Source organism: Poecilia reticulata, linkage group LG16 (assembly GCF_000633615.1).
Source record: "Poecilia reticulata strain Guanapo linkage group LG16, Guppy_female_1.0+MT, whole genome shotgun sequence".
NCBI classification, from domain to species: domain Eukaryota; kingdom Metazoa; phylum Chordata; class Actinopteri; order Cyprinodontiformes; family Poeciliidae; genus Poecilia; species Poecilia reticulata.
Window position 1 is genome coordinate 28462257 of NC_024346.1, and position 16739 is coordinate 28478995.

The following is a 16739-nucleotide window of genomic DNA, read 5'->3' on the forward strand; positions in this document are numbered from 1 at the left end:
AAAATTTTAACGGCACAAACCTGCACAAACAGAGCACTAACCATTCAGACTATTTGCTGGATTTTTTGACGTGGGTGGGGTGTCAGCTTCACGCACGCAGCGAGAGAGGGAGAGGGAGAACGCGCGTGCGTGTGTGTGTTACTGTGTGTGCGCGAGGGAGAGAAAGTCAGAGCCGGAGCCAGAGAGACGAGAAAGATAAAGGAAAAGACAGACGGAACGATAGACTTGTGCGTTTAAAAAAAAAAAGTGCCGGTTCCCCCTTCTTTTTCTTCTTCTTCTTCTTCTGCCTTTATAGTTTCCAGCAGAGAACAACAACAACAAAAACACCTAAAAAACAAAAACACCCCCTCACTATCACTACCACCAACCCCTCCAAAGAATCGACTGCTTGGATGAAGCAAAACCTATCGATCTGTCAGTACTACACCTGGATTCACTGAGCAGCCGCACAGCAGGCATGTCCCGAAGGAAGCAGAGCAACCCGCGGCAGATCAAACGTAAGTTTCCTCTTTTGCTTCTTATTAAATGGGATGTTTTAGCCGAACAGTGAAAATGATTCTGAAGCTGATTCCAGGAGCGCTCAACTGTACCGCCGCCGTGTTCCGCTTGCCTGTCACGGCGCTTCCTTCGCTCGACCTCCGCGCTACGTTTGTGTCTTTTTGTATTATTATTATTATTAATTCAGAAAAAAAAAAACGACCACAGCTGAATCTGATTGACTGAGAACTTCCTGCAAAGTTGCAGAGGGTGGAAAACACGGACTTATTTACTTCATTTATAGTTGCGTTCATTCTGAAGTGTGGGGAAAGTGCACCACTTTGAGTCCTATAATAAAGCGATTGAAATTGAAATTGTAGGCCTAAAATAACGAGACCAACTTGAAAAAGTCATTGTTTTCCCACATCGATATAGAGTGAGTGTGTTTGCAGCACACACTCTTACACAGAAGCTGCGTGTTTTCCGCCTTCTTTTTACAGTTTTCAGCTGTTTTTACCCCCCTCATGCACACACGGTCTGTCAGGTGTGTGTGTGCATGAATGCATGCAGCATGCGGTGGAAAACCTTACTCAAGTAAATGTGGCATTTGTAGTTTATCTTAAATATATTTAAAATATACTGTATAGAAATGTTGCACCCAGTTATAGATTACACACTTTCTTGAAATTGTTTTAAAAATGGACACATGTTCTTTTTATAGTCTTCTCTTTCATAATTTTTCATGAAATTTAAAGGAATTAGAGCATATGATTATGACATGCATGGTCATGTTCAGGTTAGTTTCTTTTTAAAATTATAATTTTGAAACAACTTAAGAGAGTCAGAATGATTTTCTGCCGCCTGCAGATGAGGCTGAAATATATGGTGTTGTAAACACACTGTTTTAGCTGTCATAAGTGTGTGTGGGTGTGTGCATGTGCTGTGTGTGTGTGTTCGGTGTGACAGATGGATGTCGACTCTGAAGGAGGTTAGAAAGGGCAGATTGTGTTGTGTTTATAACGTGGAAGAGCGTTTTGATGATCTGTTGAACTTGAAACATTTTATTGAACGAAATGTTTCGTTATACATGTTTAGGTGTTTTTGCGTCTGTGTGTGTGTGTTTGCATAAATGAAGTCATTTGCCTGTTGATGCACAAGAGTGGTTTTCTTCACTTATTTTGGTGACCAATGACAATTTTGTGCTGCTTGGTTTTATTACATTTTTAAAGCTAATATTTGATTTTTTTTTAGAGATACTAGAAAATTAAAGGCGGTTTGTTTACATTTTCTTTTTTAAAGTTCAATCTATCGTTGTAATTGTTTGACTTATATATTTTTAAAAAATAAATTAAGCTTTTTTCAGTTTTTTTGTTGTTGTTTTTTTTTTTTACTTTTTCTCCTAAGCCTTTTAAATAGTTTTTGAAGTGTACTTTGTATAAAGCTAACTAGAGGAAAAAAAGACTTGATTCAGTTTTTCTGTTTAGTGCTCATGTTTCCATCAGCATTCACCTTAAAGCCAAAACAATGTGTGACGTGACAGCAGGCCCTCTGGTGTTTAGACCAATCCCGTCGGTGCCTCCAGAATTGTTGTCGTCGTGGTCGTGAAAGCAAACCCAACTCTTGTGTTCTGCTTTCGTCACTTTGACTTGGCCTTTTTTCGTTACATTAGCATGTCGTGTGCAAGATCTTGTTTTATATGTCGCCGGTGGTGTGCGGTTGAATAACCAAGCAGCACTTGGAAGAAGAAAGGTCACCAGGAGCCTAGATCCTTGTTCTCGCTCCGGGAGCTTCGGAGGACAAAAAAAAAAATGGAGAAAATAAAATAAAGGCACAGAAGGCAATACACAGAAAGTCAGGCACAGACAGTCATTCTAAAGGACAAAAAGGTTGTTGGGCGCAGTCCCCCCACCCCACATCACCTCCACCCTTCTCTTTTTCCTCCCACCATCCTGCATACATTGAACCGTTATCTAAAATTGTGATTTATGCAGTATTTTAATATTTTGCTTATTCTTTCCCCTTGGGTGCTCTCTGAGCGGCGATAAAAAGGCGATGCTGAAAGAGCGCCATTAATTTGCTCCGATGACTGAGGAGATAAGGCCAGATAATGGGAAAGATAAGCAGAGGAGATATACCATCAGAAACCCGATTATTACCATTAAAATTCCAGCCCAGCAATCTGCAGCTGGCTGATAATTCCTTCTCCGTTTCCACCACTTTGGATGATAAGGCAAAAAATAGTCACTCAGTGCTCCTTGATTAGGCTGCCTGGATATCCCGATAATACAGTGATAAATTATGTATTTTCCTCCTTGTTTTTTTTTTTTCCCCTTTCTGAAATGCTTCATCTGATTTTTATATATATTTATAAATATATATCCCCGTCGCTCCCCCTTTCTGGGTGCCCTCCTTGTTGTTGTTTTTTTTTCTCGCAGAAAGAAAGAACCCATTCACTTTTATTGTAATAAGAGTTTGATAGAAAGAGGAGATAGCGGTGGAGGTGTTTTTGTGTGGGAGCACATATCAATGTTATCAGCTCATCTCCCCAGGCCAGCTGCTGGCTGCTGTTGTTTTTAGCCTTATCACCCTGTGCCAATATGCCAATAAATTGCCCAGATTGTTAGTCATTTCAAATGTAAGGGGTGGAGGGATTCAGGAGAAATTGACAGGAATGATGAAAATATCGCTGATGCTCGGCAGAGTGCGATTAGCTGATGTAATATGATGGGCGAATTCCACCAAGCTCCCCTCCATCCCCTCTTCACTCCCCTCGCTCCTCCCCCTCGGCCGCCCCCACCCGCCTCGCCTCAGCTTCTGGTGGAGTCCATACCTCCACTCGCAGTGAGAGGAGGAACATTTTGATGCTTAATAGGAAGGAAAGATACGGGCGGGCTGAATTGAAACCGGGACCCCTCGGAGTAATTTTTCTGTAAAATTGCCCCCCAAAGTTTCGCGTCGTGCAAAGAGGGGTGAGAGGGGCAGGGGGGGCATATAGATGATGTAGGGGGAGCGCGCCTTGGCCAGTGTTTATGGCGACACATTGAAGCACCCCCCTCGGAGGCTGGGCGCCGACATCCGATGTCAAATGTGCTTATTAAACTGACTTAGTGCTTTCCCCCTTTTACTGTTGTCTCCGCTTTATAGACCATCTGAGAATTCATGTTGCATCCTGCGGCTCTTTTACCCGCCATTGTGGAAAATCAAGCACCAGACTGTGGTGATTACTGTAAGTTTGTATTGGGCCTGAGCGGCCGGGTGCACAGGTTCCCACAGCCAACCACTAGGTCGTAATGTCAAAATGTCAAGCCTTACAGCTGTACACACCACTGTGTACAATGAGGATGCATCAAAGTTAAATTCTCATCCTGATTTAAAATGATTCTTATGTTTGGAAATTACCAATCCATTTTTTTCATACTTAAAGGAAAATATTGGGATAAAACATGTTAAACTTGATAGTAGTTTTTTGCTACCTATTTAATAAATTTTAAATACCATCTGATATTAGCTGGTTATTTAGTCAGGCTATGTGCTCAGGCTGAATCTGCAGTGAGCTACTTAGTAGACAGGCCGCTCTAGCTGTCAAAAATGAATTAAAAAAAATAACTGAAGAGAAAATCTTAATAAATGATGCATGACACTCCTTAAGTTTTCACACATTGACTTTATGTTTTGTTTTGCCACCAGAATGTGTCACATTTTTTCTGTTTTCTAATGAAGGCAGAAATATGCTTGCCTTCATTCAGCCAGCTGACTAGTAGAACTGAGAGATACGACATATTTTGGTAATGATCTGATATAAAGTAAATAAAGGGTCTGGATAGTCAATAATAATATCAAAGTTATTATTTAAGTTTGATATATTCCCAAACTTCTGACCTTTAGGTGTGTTTGTCTAATTTACGTATATAATGTGTTTCACTTGGTGAAATAAACTTTTCATTGATATTCTAATTATTTGAACAGCTCTGTAGATGTTGAAGAGGTGCTGATCTAAGATCGGATGCCCCTAAAAAAAGCTGTGAACTAGCCCTTTAAAACGCATTGTTTTATTTAACAATCTGTAGAATATGCAGACAGTGAAGCCTTTTAACTACTGTACTTGTTTTTGAGTCTCAAATGTCCAGAATTTGATAAAAAATAAAATTTCAGTCTGGCAAAGTGTGAAATTTTTGCAGAAGCAAATTAAATAGATGACCAAATATCTGGCTCATGTCATGTCCAGTAAAACTCTCGGGAGAAAAAACAACACTAAATTTCATGTTCTGTTTTCCACCTACTGCTAACTTCCTTTGAACGCGTTGACCTTTTAGCCAACGCTTCATGTGTGTAACCCTTAAGAAAAAAAAAAAAGACAACAGAGTGTCTTTTCTTCCCTCATCCAGTCATTGTGAACCTGAACCACAGCTGAGCAGGGCGCTCTGCTCCAGCTTAATGTCTGCTTTTTATCACACCAACCATTTTTTCCATCTCTGCTCCACAGTTAATCTCTCCAACTCCTTAGCATACGGCCACTTTATGTAACGTCAGCATACTGTTTATCATATCAGGTGACATTTCTATCTTGGAGGGGCATTTATCAGAGGCAGATTACACTAGTAAGGGATAAGGGGAGTGTTTACAGAATTGACTGCCAACATCCTGTATCTGAGTGTATGTGTGTGTGTGTTTGCTCGAGTATACATTGGTGCGTGCGCGACGAGCATGTGCTTACGGGTTTTAGCAGAGCCGTCGGAGCTGTTAGCTTGATGTGCTTTACGTGTGTGTTTTTTCTCGCTTTGACTTCTCATCCGCTTTTTTTTTTTCTTCCCTTCTTTCTCCAACTTAGCTGAGCTTTGCCGAGAAGCTGCGTACGCGCTGCGTTTCACCCTTGGCCCGCCGAACGCTGGCAGCCCAAAGCAGTCAGATGTTTTGGGGGTGTATGAATCAAAAAAAAATAGAAGGAAAAAAAAAAGCGTTTGCGTGCCAGCTTCCCTGTATATTTAAGGGTCCTCCTTTCATTTGGGTGACAATCACGGCGCGTCTCTCGTGTTTCTCTCGTCGATTTCTGTCAGCAGAAGAATGGTCGTTGAATGCCAACTTTCCCTCAAACATCTGTTCCCTGCCAATAACAGCTTGTGCCGTTGCCTCGTCTTAGCTGAAGGATCCCCAATTGCCTCCTCACTTTTGACACAAAACAACAATACAGATGAATGTCATCTCCTTTCATTGTGTTTTTTTCCTTTCCTTTTTTTGCGTCTTTATTTTGTGTCTAAAACAGAACAGTTTTTTTTGTTTTAATTTTTTTGTATATGGTCTTTGTGCCTCCCTGGCTGTGATTGGTTCCTCTATTCCAGACTCCAAAGCTATAGGGGGAGGATTGCACGGCTGCTGCTGCTTCCTTTCTGTTTGAGACGGCGGTGCGTTCACTGAGCTGGGGGCCGATGCGCTGCCGTCCCCCCCTCCCATCAGCCTACGGTGCCCTGGGCAGCGGCAGGAGACGTGGGCAGGGGTTGCCACAAAGGTGGAGGTCACTTCCTCTCCCAGGCTTCCTCTTTATCTTCCTCTTTCCTGAATTCCTCTGCTATTATTCCAATAACCGCCGGTTCAAGCCGCTGCCATTGTGTTTTCATTTCATTTGGGGGGCTGGATCTGTCACCGCTCTGGATAAAAATGTAAATTTTTTAAATGTGTCTGAGACAAAACTGAAACCCTGGAAAGGCCTTTTAGTGCAGCCGGGATTAGACTTGTTACTTGTGTGAAGTAAAAAAAACAACAACAAAAAAAAACAGTCTGATGCTTTAGTCAGTTTTTAATGGCCTCCTGAAGAGAATGCAGAAAGACCGGGTGTGCCCCTCCCAACCTGTTGCTGCATGCCACCAGTCAGCTGGTTAATGAATGTCACTCCATTTTTGGAATTATTTCCATCTTATAGCATATCCTTTTGTTTTACTTATGTATTTATTAGCTTGTTTCATTAAATTACAGTTTAAGATGAACATGCCACATGTTGACATAAAGTTTTGAATGTAAAAGTAGTGTGAAGAAAAAATCTACCCCTTTTATTGTCAATTGATATAAAAGGGGTAGATTTTATACTGATTATCAATTGGTAGTCAATTGATTTTATCATAAGTAATTAAACATCAATAAACCATCAACAGAGATTTATCTTTAATCACAAAACGGACGATGTGTGTCTATGAAGATACCTAAAATAATGGTATATTTATACAATATGATCAATTTAGCTTTTTAAGCAGATTTAAAGTCACATTTTGCTAGCATCCCAGAGAGAGTGCAGAAATGCAGGGTGTGCCCCTCCCAACCTGTTGCTGCACACCGCCGATCAGCTGGCCTGCGAACGCGGCTCCATTTTCTGGAAACATTTCCGTCTCGCTTCCTATTTCATTGTAGAATATTCACCCAATGTTATCAAGTCTCACATAGATCTGCCTTTTCAATTTTCCCACAGTTTGTTCCTCGAGCGCGTCCCCCTCTGTGTTTGTTCAGATTTTAGATCGGCGATGCCCACCGAGCCCCGGGAAACAATTGACTTTCAGTCCGCTTTAAGTTAATAGCCTTGTCTCCTCCTCGTTCCGATCAATATTGGTATTAATTAATCAGCATTATCAGGCGCGGGATCTAGTTCCATTTGTTGTTACATCAGCAAAATATCAATAGAGAAAGTGGACTCCCCCGATCGTCATGGCAACTTCATCTCTCAGGTCAAAGAGAGTTTATCTTATCTCGCTGCTGAGAGTGGCAAACTGCTCAGGAATCTAGTTTGGACTCAAAGATCATTGATTTAAGCTTTTTTCTTTCTCTCTCAACCCCACCTTGTTGTTAGGAGGGAAAGGGATGGGGCAAAAACAACAACAACAAAAAAAAGAGAAGAAGGCGACATTCTAATCGCAGCCGAGATGTGAGATTTAAATATTGATGTCTGAAGGCCATTACAGCAAAGAGGGCCTCTGGTCTCGCTGTTGTTCAAGTACGTCCTTTTAAGACCCAGACAAAGCTCTGATTATCAGAGGTGTCACCGTAGAGTATGTCTGTATAGCTGACAGAGTGGGACTGCTGGAGGTGGGGGATCTGGGGGGGATCAGTTTCCTGTTAACACGGTGCTCTGCACATCCTGGCATTTCTACAGGCCTCTCTGCATGTTTGCTCCCATGATGGGATCACACTTAGAAACATTCGGAAACTTAAAACGATTGATTTGTGCGACATGAGGTTTTGTCAGTTTTGATGCTTTTTTTTATGTGTGAGAATATCAAAGCACAACTTGTCCATGTAACTTCAGTCATTTTGAAATTAATAGTAACAAAAAAACTCTTAATGGGGTGAGGTTACAAGGTGTAACATAACACAAGTGAAAAGCAAGCATTGTGGAAGACCTGTGTCAAACCTTTGAGCAACGTTTGTGCTGCAAATGTTTTTGCTTGTACCTTTCTAAGATGGAAAAAAAAGTTTTCAGAGGTCACCACCTACCACCTCATTTGATTCACAAAAATGAAATGAAACTGGTGGTTTCAAATTGCTGTCACCAGAAGCAACAAATCAATTAATCACATGATAAATCAAAACAAACTCAATAATTTCCATGTGCATGATTTATTGATTCTTCTGGGACATTTTATCATCTAGCTTCATTCTAGATAAACTTGTTCACCTTCGCTGACCTCTGGAAACGTTTATTGATATCTTTAAAAAGATAGAGGCACACATGAATTTTGTTGCTGCACAAATGTTTGACACACATTTGGTTTGATTTGAAGGTCAACCAACTTCGCTCAGGTTTGAAGATCAGCACCTCATCTCCAATACAAAAGAGAAAATCTTGCAGATCAAAGTTGCAACATTAGAGTAAGAATCCTTTGCCATCTTCCATGCAGGTTTTGAAGTTGTGCGTTTTTTGTCGCTATTTTTGCCTACCGGAAATGCAAATAAGTTCTGTGCTGACCTTCTTTTTTTGTGTGCAGGAGACACAGAGAGTTGATTATAAATTTCCTCCAGCCAAGCCCTATAAATTACAGAGCAGAGTGTCCGGCTCTCATGGGAAGGTAGGCCTGGTATGAACTACCCAGGTGTGGTGGTTAGGATCTACCTCGCCGTACTACTGAATGTTCCTCCGGGCTGGAGCAGAGAGCACGGGTACTGCCTGTGTGTGTGTACGTGTGTGTATTTTTTTTCTTTCCTCTTCTTTTTTTTGCCTCCGGGACACAATTGCCTCATTTAACATTCTCTATTTGGCCTCTGCCAAGAGGGGAAATAGCCAGGGTGAGAGAGAGAGAGGCCGCCACACATCATGAATTCTTCTTTCATTTAACTTGCACAGTCCCTTTTCACCTTGGTGATGTGCACGGATCAGGAATGAAGATATTGCTCAATTAAGGGGGATTTCTGAGGTGGCTCCTGAGGTATTGCAGTTATTTTTGTGCCACGCCAAGGTTCTGATGCATCATGGATATGGATATTGAGTTCACTGCATCCGCGTGGCGCTTTGACATCCTCGGTGGCCCAGAAGAGAAACAGCTCGGCGCCCCGCAACAGGAAACTCGCCTTCATGTTCGCTCAAATAAAGTCCAGGGGTGGAAATGTGTCAGTCTCCCTCTACAGGCTTATAAATAACTTGTGTGTGCGCGCGTGTGTGTCTATTCAGACCCGTTTTTTGTTTCTTTCAATTGAATTAGCTACAGACGATCAAAACATTTTCATGGAATCTGTCAAAACTGATATTAGGGTTTTGACTGAATCTTGGATAAGAGGAATGAGAGGGACCGTGTTGGGAAAGATGACTCACAGCTTGCAGCAGGCGTTGTCTCATTGCGTTCTCGGCATTGTACAATGTAAATATCGGCCAATGTTTGACTGAACAAGAAAGGTGAATTTGATCGTATTTTCTGGATAAAAAAAAAAAAAGGCCAAGGTTAGGACGGGGGGCTTTCTGAGCTGGATAGTAGCTTGGCACTTCCAGAGAGTGATGGCCTAATAGCTGTTCAGTCTAAATCTCCGGCTTGGCAGGAATTACTGAGGCTGTATTTGTGGGGGCGCGGCGAGACGCGGAACTTTTGCGGCGGGGTTGAGATGCGCCCGGCGTTGCGGTTCAGGGATAGTTGGCAGCCCGAGGATTAAGCAACAAGCCTTTCACTTCGATTTGTTCATCAGCATTTTCCTGCCAGACAAACGCCACAAAACGTACACCGTCTTAAAGGTTTGCCGGAAAATCACTAATGACAGAGCTTTGTACACAGATAAACAATTTCTGTCAAATGCGTTGGGGAAATTATAAAGCAAACTCGGGAAACACGCTAATGCTTTAAAGAGGCTGTGTTTAGATTTGCACCAGTGCAAAGCCGGCAAAGCTGTTGACAGCACAGCTTACCCCCGTGATGCGATCAGAGGCCGCATCTGCCTGCTTGTGATTAGCGAGAGAGCGAGCGGCGACGCACATATATACAAACTGAGACGATGCTCAAGTGGAAACAGGTTGATGAGGATTGATTCTATTTATTGCAAATTGTACAAATCGCTGATTAGATTTAGATTGAGTGAGTGCACCACTGGGGGAGTCACAAAAGGCCAGGACATGTCGCGCGGAGCACGTCTTCTTCTTTTTATTGTCTTAAAGCGGGCTTTGTGAAGAGACACAGTAAACACCAGGAGAGAAATGCAGCCGCTATTATTTCACATTCAGCTCATTTTCTTTGTCTGTGAGAGTGTGTGTGTGTGTTTGTATTTCAGAGAATGCTTATCTGGTAATTACTAAAAACTGTTGACACTGAGCAAGTGCTGTAGCCAACTAAAATGCCTTTTTGTCTTATGATATCAGATTGGATTTTTATCTGAGGTTCATGCAATCGTGCATCCCTGAAAAGCAAAGATAACCGCCTCAAACTCCTTATTTCCAGCATGAGTATAGAATTAAGAGGCTCATTTAAAAAAAAAAAAAAGGGTGGGGGAGTCATTACATCTGCTGCTCATATTGTTTCTAAAATACATATTATATATATATATATATATAATTTTTTTCCCCTTTCTGCTTGAGTATTAGGATGTGTCTGTGAATCTTATGTTTGACCATAATCAAGTTCTTTTTAAGCTTCAGAAACAGGATAACAACTGGGTCAGATGATAAGCCTGGGCAAAAACGGAGGGGAGAGGGGGGGAAATAAACTCCTGTGATAGACGAAGGGAAAATCTGATTGATTGATGTCTGCTGGATTTGCCACCATCACAAGCCAGCTGACAGTTAGTTTGGGATCGGATGATTTTGCTCTTAAGATTGGGGTTGAGGGGGAGCTAGGCAAATATGAAGGACACAAAGGTCAATGGCTTCCCTCCTCCTCTCCGTATCTATCTCTCTCGCGCAATAGCTTGCTTTGACAAACTCTAATATGTTGCTAAGCTTTGTGGCGGCGGGACACATGGTCATAGTTTGTACTGTAATATCCTATAGCGGTAATCTCACAAGGCAATGATTGAAAGTGCTGGAAGAACCGGGTGCTCGCAGGGACCCGTTGACATCATCAGCTGCCGTGGACTGGCACATGTCTGCCGACTTGTTTGAACCGTGTTTTTCCCCCTCGGGACCAAGTAAGTTAAACAACAGCTTCGACTCAAAGGGAATCTGTTATTGTAAGCAGGATCTGATAAGACGTTGCCACATTACGAGTTTGTGTAGTAAAGAGGGGCAAAAATGGAATCTCCAGCGAGTGCGGTTTGGGGGAACGTGGAACTGTGACAAAGAGTGATTGGAGGCATATTGTAAATAAACACCCAAGTCTTTTGCGGCTCACTCGTGGTGTCTTGAGAAAGATGTTCCATGCTAGATTTCAGCTGTTATTGGTGCTGCTCTGGAGTTGACCCTCTCTGGCTAAATAACAGTGTTGCCAGGGTTAAATTAAACCAAAGTAAGCTCTTGGAAGATGCTTATTTTCCCTCTCCTTGAGCAGAACAGGCTGTAATATTTCCACTGCTTGCCATTTTGTTCCTTTAACCAGTGTTTATATTCAGTAACACAGGGTTTAGGAGAAGGGGTAGTAATGATACATCCAGCTCACAAGACAAAATTGTGGTTTTCTCGTGATTTCACAACAAAATAAAAGTTTCATGAGTTTTGAAGAACCTGTTCATTGTTATTTCATCTTTGATAACCTAAAACATTTTGGATGCGGAACTAAATTCAGAGAAATCCAACAGTCGTTGCAACTGCTAGGAAAATAATCCTACGTAGCTCAGTGGCACAGCATGTTTGCCTGTGCGTTTGTGGGTTCTCTCAGGGTACTCCGACTTCCACCCACAATCCTAAAACAAGACCGTCAGGTTAACTGGTCTCAAAATTTTTCTTAGATTGTGTGTGTGTGCATGTTTTGTTGTCCAGTGTATTTCTGTGTTGCCCTGTGAAGGACTGGCAACTTGTCCATGATGTACACTTTCTATGGCACAATGACTGCCTGCACCATCTCCCTGTGACCCAATTTGATGTTTTGAAAATCAACTAAATCAAAAATAGGGTGTGAACACCGGATAAATTTGCAGTGGCTCCCCTCAGCTTCTAATTTCAGTGTTCTCAGATTCACTGATTAGCAGATTTTTCTATGGGATGTTGCGTCAAATTTGCCTGTCAACTCATTTTCTTGGAACTAAAATACACAAAAGAAAATTCAGCTTGGGTAACTGACATACTCAAGATGAATAGGCAAAATGTACTTGACACGCTATTGGCTGGTATTTGCAAAGCTTCCGATCCAGTTGCGGCATTCATTTTCCTTGGCACTGATTGACTGTACCCTCAATAGATAAGGAAGACCAGGGATGCTAACCTCAGCGGTTATGCTAAGATGGTTTCCATTCTTAGTATTATTTCATGTAAAGGTATATTTGGTGTTTTAACTATTAAAAAAGGTTGCTATAAGCCTTTTTAGAAAGGTTCTCGAATATATGGAACTATTCGCAAGTGGCTGTGGTCCAGACTTTTAGCCATTTCCAAACAGATTTTTTTTCCATTTTGTAGCACCTATTTTAGTGACACTTTGCTACTTAATGCACATCTAGCGTTTTCCCTGGAATCTCAATTAAAGGTCTATAAAACATAATACATATAGTTTTCAAACTAAATTTCTAAATCTGAACTCTGAAAGTATTTTTTTCACAAAATGGTGTCAAAATGGTGTCACACAAATGATGTGAAAGTGGTTAAGGATACTTTAGTGTTTTTGTACCCAAGTATATTTTTTATAGATGAAATATTAGCATATATTGCAAATACAACAGCACACCAACTTAAAAGCCATTTCCTTGTTTACTTCAAAATAAGAGTCTCAAGCGCATTTACAGCACTGTCTGCTTGAAAAGAGGCAAAGTCACATACTGGACAGCGCTTAGCTAGACAAACAGACTAAACTTTAATGAGACATGTCATTCTGTTTTGATATCAAAAGATTTCATGGAATTGGACTTGTTACAAAAAACTATAAAATAAACAACACAGTGTCCTTACTGATGTCTGATGCTAAATAGGTTTTCCTTTGAGGGCCCGTGCCTAACAGACATGTCCATTAGCTTTGTCTGGGAGCTGCTTTAAAGATGAAGGTCTCACTTGTAATGAAGTGGAAATGCAAATGCAAGTCAAATTCAAACTACTGTGGATCGCTTGTTTTAATCAAGTTTTCACAAAAAAAGAAAAAGAAATGTAGCCTCCATTCAGAGCCTCTAACCAAACAATAAAAAAAAGGATAATCCGGAGACAATTCCCAACCAAATAGAACTGGACATCATTTAGGGGAAGAGACAACAACTCTTTGTTTGTTTGAAGTGGTTGATATGACAACCTCCTTGTCAAAGACTCGGGGCGAATAAAAGGGATTTGTAATTACCATAATTATCTTTTATATGTTTTCACCTAATGATGTCCATTAAAATGCCCGGGACTTCATTATAGGCCGCTTCACTGTAGGTTGGCATACACTCATAATACGGCATGTTACATTACACAGAGCACAAGTAATGAACTTCTTTCATCAGAGATGTTTATCGTGCAGCACTTCTGGGGGGAAAAAAAGCCAATGTACTTCAGCTTTTTGTTACAGCTGGATTATAACAATTCTCATAGTTCCCACTTATCTTTCACATTTTCTCCACATGTGATATCAACCCAATTGGCTTCATGTCTAAACAGGACGGCTCCCCCTAATCTAGACCGCTGTTCGTTTCATGTAAAACATCTCATTTTGTGGCTTAGGCTGGTGGCGGGCCTTATCGTTACATAATTCGCTGCCCTCAACGTGATTTTCTTTGTGGCAATTTATTTAAATTCCCCCATGTTTATATATTTTCTGTCTCCTTTCATTCACAATGATTGCCTTTTTTTTTGTAAGTTCAAAAGACTCATCTCGGAGACTTTTGGTAACTCCATAGATACGAGTTGGGAGGGGGACGAGCGGAGCTGTTTTGTTGGAGAGCAGACGAAGGAGGAGTTTCGGCGCGTGTCCATCTGTGACTTGAGGCATTTATCTAAAAGGCTGAACTAACTCCATCTGAGGGACAGATATAGCCCCCTTTTACCAACCTCACCTCACCAGGTACAGCGTTTGGGAGATCTTGGCTGAATAAATGCGTCACTGTTCTGCTACTGCGCTAAGGCCCCTCGGTCCCTTGCATGTGGCTTCGCTCCTGTGGACTCTTTTGGTCTTTGTCTGCCACCTATCAGCCTATCAGCAGTGTCTCTGAAGCCCAGTTGTATAATGCACCGTTTATGGCTTTGTGGGAGAGAGATGGCGGTCGGGCGGCGGAATAGCTCCAGGCCTTCCCTTCAGTGAGTGGATTAACGGCGGCCCGCTTTAGCGCTCTCAACCGCGGTGTGAAATCGGCCCTGCTTCGGCGCCGCCGATCAGGCTGCCTTTCTCTCTCTCTCTCTCTCCCTTTTTCTTTTCCATCTCTCTGTCTCCTCACCTCATGCAAAGCCTCTCCCAGCCATCTGTGAAATGTGGAAACTCTGTGTCTAAGTTGAGTTCAGATCCCATCCCCTCCGTCAAGCTGAGGCCAGCAAGCAAATGGGCAGGCAGTCGGCAGAGGGGCTTTGCAGGGGAGGAGGAGGAAAGGAAGGAGAGAGATGATGAGGCGGAGGAGGAGGGTGGTGGCAGCGGCGGCGGTGGTGATGATGGTGGGGGATCAGCTCACTGATGTCGTGCCGCGTGTGCAGGAACCCTGCCTGTTCTCCGCGGGCGAGTTGGAGGAGGGTCCAGGCCTGGGTGCTGGCCGAGAGATCTCTGGTTCCTGCTTGCAGGTCCAAATCCCCCCTCTGTGTGTGTGCGTGTGTGTGCGCATGTGCGTGCGCGCGTGTGTGTGTCTGTGCGGAGGCGAGGCGGTGGCACAGCTCCCCCTGAGCCCCTGCCCAGTCCTTTGAAGATAAGATGGTGATACAGACTCCCTTTCGGTACGAAGCGAACCAACCGTCTTTGTGCGACACACATGCCTGTCTCCGCCGGAGCCTGCAGCCGAAACACCTATGGTCTTTACTGAAACGAATCGGCTTCATGGCCTCTGGTCAAATTAGATTATGAATGGGTGACAAAATTCTAGATCATATGTTTAGGATATTCGGGGTTTTTTCCACCATTTTCATGCTGATAACGTTGAGTTGTGCTATGGCTGGTTCTATATTTCCATTCGATTTCCCTCCACTGAGAAGAATCCACTCTTCATTTTACACCCGCTACTGACTCCCATTTTCCATGGCAACTAGTTGTCATCTTAACTCGGCTGATTTCTCTACCATCTCCCCTCTATTGCTCTTAATCATGACAGTTTTTTAAACATGCCTCCCCTCTGCATTTAAAAGCATATTTTGTGGCACTCACAGGCCAATTCTCCCACTTCTGGCTCTCCGCAACAGCTTTTCAAAAGAGCGTCCGTGGTAATCAGGCTTTTGAATTATGAACTCAACATTCCCTCTTCTTTCTTTCTTTTTTCTCCTTCTAGCCTGTGGCTTTGGGGGTTCAGATCCGTGCATAATGTCTGGTGATTGCGCGGCATTATGGTGGTTTTGGAAAGCCGGGGGTTTGAGGTCCAGCCACGCATCATCTTTCCGCAGACAATGTGGATCTGTGTGTCTCTCTGAGCTCATCAGGGATGGGGCGTTGATTGCTTTTTGATACCCCTCCAACGTGGACGAGGTCCTGCATACATCAACTAATTAGAATGTACTTAGAGCATGTGTATGTGACAGACCCCACACTTCTCATCAGATCCTCAGCCCAAGTGCACTAACCACACTCACCAAAAGGCTTTACTCGATTCAAAAGAAAAACAGCTCAGTGGCAGGGCGCGGATGTGATGACTGGGCTGTGTGGGATGGGAGTTGATGTCGGGGAGAAGTAAAACACTACGACAGAAAGGAAAATGGATAAATTACACTAATAAAGACATACTAAATGCCACCAAAACAGATTCTGTTTTTGCTTTGGCTACACTGTAGAACGGGAACAAAAATCACTTAATGCAGAAGGCTAAAAGCTCAGTAAAAGTGTTCAATTGTGTCCTGATCCAAAGAAATTCAAGAATCTCTAAGGTTTTAGGTCCTCAGCTGACCACGTTTTCTTAATGACTTCACATGGAGAAAACATGGAACAGTGGTGAAGCTTCTCAGGAAATTTGTTCTTGAAATTAATTCAAGAACACAACAAAGATTCATCCAGGAGGTCACAAAAGGACCGAGAACGCATAAAGCAATCGAGCAAGGTAATAGAATGAATTTTGCTCCCAAGCAGGAAATCTTGAATGAGAATGTCTGGTCTTCAGTTTGCCATCCACAAACTTTGTTTAATGCAAAAGAAGAATGTTCCAAAGCACCCTAGCAACTCTGTCTGTGGATAGCTGGAAAAAATAAATAAATAAAAAACTAGTTTTGGAGTTGCCTTGTTAAACTCTGAATTTCATGCCAGCTGATGCACAGCCATTTTTGGGTTATAGCTTCATTACTACTTGCTAAAAGTATCTCATGGAAGTATTTTTGCGCAGGACTGTGTCAAGATGCTACAACTTGTTTGTTATCAATAACATTAAAGTGTGACAAAAAAAAACCTAAAGAAATGTGTAAGGGTGCAAATACTTTTGGGTTTTTATAAGGTAAATAGAACAACTATTGAGTGCAACAAAACTCTCCAGACCACATTCGGGACCTTTAAATGGATGGCTCAAGATTGCTTAGGGAGGTTGTTGCAACTAATTACACTGCATAAATGGACCCTATATCATCAATTCATGCACATTGATGAAAT

General features: G+C 42.3%; 1 protein-coding gene across 2 annotated transcripts in view; it reads left to right on the plus strand.

Annotated features, from left to right (window-relative positions):
* Nucleotides 1-104: 104 nt before the first annotated feature.
* Nucleotides 105-16739, plus strand: part of zfpm2a (zinc finger protein, FOG family member 2a) — a 164842-nt gene continuing 148207 nt past the window's right edge. For both annotated transcript variants that reach the window (XM_008431810.2, XM_008431811.2), the window contains exon 1: nt 105-497. In XM_008431810.2, the coding sequence (XP_008430032.1) occupies nt 458-497 (40 nt within the window). In that variant the 5' untranslated portion in view covers nt 105-457. The remainder of the gene's footprint in view (nt 498-16739) is intronic.